Source organism: Excalfactoria chinensis, chromosome 8, assembly GCF_039878825.1.
Source record: "Excalfactoria chinensis isolate bCotChi1 chromosome 8, bCotChi1.hap2, whole genome shotgun sequence".
In the NCBI taxonomy this organism is placed as follows: Eukaryota; Metazoa; Chordata; class Aves; order Galliformes; family Phasianidae; genus Excalfactoria; species Excalfactoria chinensis.
Window position 1 is genome coordinate 10,835,094 of NC_092832.1, and position 6,000 is coordinate 10,841,093.

General features: G+C 35.0%; 1 protein-coding gene across 4 annotated transcripts in view; it reads left to right on the forward strand.

Moving 5' to 3' along the window:
* MTF2 (metal response element binding transcription factor 2) overlaps positions 1 to 4,344 on the forward strand; it is a 34,545-nt gene extending 30,201 nt beyond the window's left edge. For 3 of the 4 annotated variants that reach the window (XM_072343048.1, XM_072343045.1, XM_072343047.1), the window contains 5 exons: positions 2 to 172; positions 841 to 949; positions 1,115 to 1,173; positions 1,309 to 1,413; positions 3,484 to 4,344. In XM_072343048.1, coding sequence (XP_072199149.1) covers positions 2 to 172; positions 841 to 949; positions 1,115 to 1,173; positions 1,309 to 1,413; positions 3,484 to 3,841 — 802 coding nt within the window. In that variant the 3' untranslated portion in view covers positions 3,842 to 4,344. The remainder of the gene's footprint in view (position 1; positions 173 to 840; positions 950 to 1,114; positions 1,174 to 1,308; positions 1,414 to 3,483) is intronic. The other variant, XM_072343046.1, reaches the window with a different exon arrangement.
* Positions 4,345 to 6,000: the final 1,656 nt, after the last annotated feature.

Consider the following 6,000-nt stretch of genomic DNA (forward strand, 5'->3'; position numbering starts at 1 on the left):
GGTTTATGTCTGGAAAAGAAATAAAGAAAAAGAAGCATTTGTTTGGCTTGAGAATTCGTGTTCCTCCTGTGCCACCAAATGCTGCTCTAAAGGCTGAGAAAGAACCAGAAGGAACTTCTCATGAGTTCAAAATTAAAGGCAGAAAATCATCTAAACCAATTCCTGATGTGAGGTAAAATAATCCATGATTTTTTAGAAATGTTGCGATAAATAGGAACTGCTTCAAGTACTTTAGTGCCTGCAAAAGAAGTCCTGTTCACTGTTGAATGTACACTTCTAAATTACTGTTAAAGTGGGCTGCTTGTGTGCTTTAAAAATACTTTAAAGTTGTAAACTGATGTAGCTGCACGTTCTCCTTAAAGGTGATTATGAGAGCAGAGTATGCGAACTTATTAGTTTCCTATTATGAGCCTTTTGAAAAACAAAACACAAACCAAAACAACCATTGTGACATTTGGCAGTGAGAACAATACAAGCTGTCCTAACTTTGCTGCCACTGGGGGGGGGGGGGGGGAAAATTCCTTTCCGGAGCTTTTATGCAATGCTACTAACGAGGTTTCTAAATAGGATATACGATATGCAGTTCTAGCTTGTGGTAGTAGATTCGATGTTTCTTTAACCAACACTTGTTCATTCTTCTTCAAGATTAGGGAACCGGTAATGTCACTAGAAAGAACTTGTATGTGTGTTATTCTAAAGGCAAATTATTTAGCTTTTACATGACAGCTTTGATTTGCCAGGATTTAGTTTAGCACAATGTGTATTCATTGCCAAAGGAAAGCATTTGTTCTTTGAAAATTATCTTCAATAATACAGAAAAAAATATAAATTTTCTTCTAGGGAATTAAGTAATGGTATAGAAAGAAAGGGGAAAAAAAAATCAGTAGGTCGTCCACCTGGTCCCTATACAAGAAAAATGATTCACAAAACTCCAGAGTCGTCTCCTCTGGTAAGGTTTTGGATATGTTCCTTTTATTTTCTCTAACTGGATTATCATTTTTGAAGAAAAATATAATCAGTTAATCTAAATCATGATATTCCTTTCCCCATTTGCCCTCAACTAAGCTGAATTAACAATTAAAACTTAATCTGAATTACTCTTCTTTTTTCTTAGGATACTGAACCGGTTCCAGTGATAGAGACCCCAGCCTTGGAATTACCCTGCTCTGTTGGGTAAATTAAAAACACACAAAAAAGCTTAACTATTTTAATATAGCGTGTCAATTATTTGTTTACTTCTGAAATGTCAACTCAATTCTTACTCTAAGATTACTTTCATTACATGGCAACCCTGTTATCTTACATCAGGAAATCCGATGGAACTGCACATTCATCCAATACCTCAGATGTGGAATCCACAGGTGCTGCCAGTGTAAAAGAAACTACCTCATCTAGCATATCCAGACATTATAGGTAACAGCTGAATTACTCTATCTACTATATTGATTAAGGGTTTAATACGTTAATTTTCACAAGGTTTTTGAAGGGGAGACACAAAGCAAGTAGTTCAGCGGTACTTTACCTGCAATGGGCTGAAGTTACTGAAATTGTACAGGAATTATCTTGCCAAAAATGAATTCTGTTGTTTTGTGCCTGGTTTCCAAAAACCTGAAGTTGTATTTTGGCTTACTTCAACTAAACTTGAGTCAGATACTTCCAGAGAGATTGTATTTCAACAAGCTTTAAGAAGATTATCACTTGCATATGAGAGAGGCTCAGAACAGCAACTCTCTTTAAGAGAAGACAAAACAAAAATGCAATCTTCCAGTCATCTGCAGTCTAGTCACTGCCAGTGATGTGTGATGGGTTCTTCTATTTGTTTTTGTTTTCGATTGAAGCATTGGCAAAGCGAAGGTAGAGGATAAGGAGACTGGATGTGGGATAACTATAGTAGATATGAAACAGAGATAGGAGTATTCCAAAATTTGTTGGAGAATGGATAGGGACTTAACATGTTGTGGAGGATAGGAATATCTGAAAATATGGGAGTTGGCTGATAATTGTTATAGTGAGCTACTGAGATGTGAAGCAGAGCTGTAAATTGATTGGGAATCTAATGAAATAGAACAAAAGAAAAGTAATTTCTTCACAACATGGGTGCTAACTATTGTTCATTGTTAATGTAAAATGCACTCTTAAATTACTTCTACAGGAAATAAGTAAACTCTGTAAACACTTTCCGACTTCACCTTTCTAACAAAGGTCACAGAAGAGCAGATATGTACCCTGTGTTAGTTGTGGCAACTCTTGTTTTGGGAGGTTTGTGTACTCATTTTAAGGAATAGTGAGTATGCTGTAGATTTTGTAGTCTAAAAGTTTGACTCAGTCTTCATAAATAATTACAATCCACTCTTATGCAAATCAGTTGCTACTTGATGTGGTTGCTCAGTCTGTATTTGGTAGATGGATCCTTGGTCTATGTATTATGTCTCTTCTCTTTCTGGTTCATGTTATTAAGTCCTTTTATAAGTCATTTATGTATGCATTACTGCAACAAATAATCTGTCTTCCTAAACTCTTTCTGTCTTACTGAACTATGAAACAAGGAATTAAGTTGTTTTATATTTCCACGGCTTATTCCGTTGTTTTGTTTTAATGTTTGTTTTAATGCTTAAAAGATGCACTTTTTTTTCCTCAGGGGTCTTGAACAACAGAGTAAGCATGCTGCTTAATTTGGGTTTTGTTTTAGAATGTGCAAACTTTAGATGCAGGCTTTTACGTAGGGTTTTTGTCTTGATTGCTTAATATTTGGGTGATGGTTTATTTTTGGATGTTAGATGCTTCTATTTTTATTACCAGGTACAGCTATGAGCAAATTTTTCATATATACATTTTTCTAGCCAAATATAATAAATGTTTGGATAGTCAAATGTGCGCTATGGGAAGTAGTCGTATAGACTTTTTCAGTTCTTCTTTCATGTTGTCAGTTTAAGTCTGCTGAGGTATATTCAGCTTACGGGGAGGGGGGGGGGAAGCCCTTTGCATTAAAAAATAAAACAAAACAACAACAACAACAAAAAAAAACAACCCAAAAAATAACTTCTGTAGCTGGTGAAGACTATAAATAAAAAGGACCTACCCGGTATTTCAAACTTTTACAGCGCAGCTTTTTTTTTTGTAATGGGGGCTGCCGATGTGATAAAGCTGTGCTTTTAATTGACTAATCGAAGCACTTTTGGGGCAGAGTCTGTTTTAAAAAAATTTTGAAGTTTGTTTAAGATTGGAATTAATCTGAATCAGAACAGTACTCTAAAGATACCCAGGCATAAGCTAATGTCATTTAACTGTAGCTTCTGATGTGGGTTAACTTGTGCAGTTTTTATTACGTAAACCTCTTTTGCAAGTGCCATGTTAATATGCAGGTAATAAATAATGGAACTGATAAATAGAGCAACAGTTATGAATTGAGTTTTGTGCTTTATCATTCCCGTATGCTTTGAATAAGTATTTCCTGGAGTTAATGCTTGTGTTTATTTTTTTTAGTAGTTTGTCTGATTCGAGAAAAAGGACTCGTACAGGAAGAACTTGGCCTGCTGCAATACCACATTTGAGAAGAAGAGGTCGCTTTCCACGAAAAGCACTCCAGACTCAAAATTCAGAAATCGTAAAAGATGATGAGAGCAAGGAAGATTACCAGTATGATGAACTCAATACGGAGATACTTAACAATTTAGCAGATCAGGAGTTACAGCTCAATCATCTAAAAAACTCTATTACTAGTTATTTTGGTGCAGCAGGTAGAATAGCTTGTGGTGAAAAATACCGTGTTTTGGCTCGTCGGGTGACACTTGATGGAAAGGTGCAGTATCTTGTGGAGTGGGAAGGAGCAACTGCATCCTGACTGTAGGACTGAACATTATGTTCACTGCACTGTCATCTGTAAGTACAGTTCATAATGCAGAGCCATGAGAGAAGTGTGTCTTTAAATGTTTCTAAAAACAAAACAAAACCAATTTAGCCTTAACATGTAATTGTTATCATTACAGCTCTTGTGATAAAGACTTATCTTTTTAAAATCTGATCTGAAACTTAAATTTTTTAATCTGAACACTGTTAGATTGTTTTAGGTTGGGATATTTTGGGTTACAATTGCTTAAAAATGTGCATGGTGTTTAAAAAAGAAAAAGACATTTTCTAGAGAACATTCCATGGATGCAGTTATTGTGATTTAGAGAAATATTATGTAGATAGCACAAATCTTTGAAATTTTTTCGGTTTGTTTTCTTACCCAAATGTTTGCAGAAATGTATTTCTATTTCAATACTTTCTAGATTTCATAAGTGCAGTGTATATAATGCCTACTGAAGACTGTAAAATACTGAAGTTTTCTTTCAAACAAAGTGTAAAAAAAAAAAAAAAAAAAAGAAAAAAAGAAAAAAAAAAAAAAGAAAAAATATATTGAGCCTGTAAATTGCTCTGTGACCAGACTTCATTGTCTTCTTAATATATTCTGTGTGTGTGCGCATGTGTTTGTGTATATGCATATGTATGTATGCACACACATACGTGTGTGTGTGTATATATATGTGGGATTGTGACCTATGCAATACAAGTTATGGGATTGGACAGCTTCCGAGTATGCATCCCATAATTCTTTTTTCAGGAATAGTTGCCAGTATTTACACAGCAGCATTTCTTCTCAGGCTTATTGGGTGCTGTTGCTTTCTGTGTACTAAGGAAATGTCAGACCAGTGCAGCGTGTTCTGGCAGTGGGCACAGTCATTGATGTTCCTATGCCTTGGGGTGACATGTTCCTTTCTTTTCCATGTGACTTAACAGTTAAAAAAAAAAAACAACAACAAAAAAGCGCAGGATTAGAACATTAGCAACTAGAAGTAACAATTTTAAAGCTGTTGTGGCACACTGATTGTAAATTGTGTCCCAGTTATAAACTGAGTTGACAGGAGTTGCACAAGATTCCTATGTATGTGTAGAAACCGTCATGCTTTGATAAAGGTAGTATGAGCAGAGTGTTTGTTATTGCACAGGTTCAACTAAAAATATGTTGCCATTTGAAGTACTATTACTGGTTTTAATACAATATTACCTCTTTTGTTCTTATGATATGTACCAAGTTCTGAACTGATGTGTTCATTTTATTTGTTGGGTTTTTTTTTTAATCAAAAACATCTCCTGCCAGTATTACATGTTCTTTCTGATAACTTTTGAGGGGGGATAGCCAAAGAGTGAGCAGAGGAAGCCTATTTTTATGTAAGTGGTTATTCAGTGTACAGCATAAGCTTTCTTCCCCTAAAATTACAGTTGACCACCAAAATAAAATTAAGCAATGTAAATGACAGAGTGGTTTAAAGTTTACTTCCTGAGTTAGTGCTTTCTTACCCCATTACTTCACTCCTTTGACAGGGTGATTTTCTTTCTTTTTTTTTTTTTTTTTAATTTTTTTTGTCACCTTATAACCAAGGAAAGCTTTTAATCCTGTGCTTGGTTTATGACTGACTGGGTAATACTAGCTTTATAAAAATGCTAATTAAAAGCTGCCGCCTCCGTTTATCTTCACTAAAACGTTTTTTCTTTCTCACACCCTCAGCTATTAATTTAATGTTGCCTTGCCTATAGCTGCAGTACTTTGATAACACAGCATCTTCATGTTAATTTTTTGAATGTCTGTACATTGGGATAATGCAAAATGTAAAGCCTTTGTAACCTTACTCACACCATCTGTATTTGTGTATTTCACTTTATCCAAGTCCTTTAATTCTAACTGAACACCAGCAGCATTTTCAGTAAAGCTTCAGCATTTGAAGACAAATATTGGAATGTACCTGGGGACTTCAGCTGGGGGTGTGGGGAAGGGAGAATTTGTCAAACTGTCCGTAGACTTAATATTGTGAGTGTTATTGTTTCATTTTATTATTATGGTTGAATTGACTCTGATGTTCAGTTTGTAATTTTGGAATTGCTTTTTTCTTAGAATTAAAGTCCAACTTTAAATGTGTGGGGTTTTTTTTTTTGTTGTTTTCTAAAGAAGGCTGAGTTTTG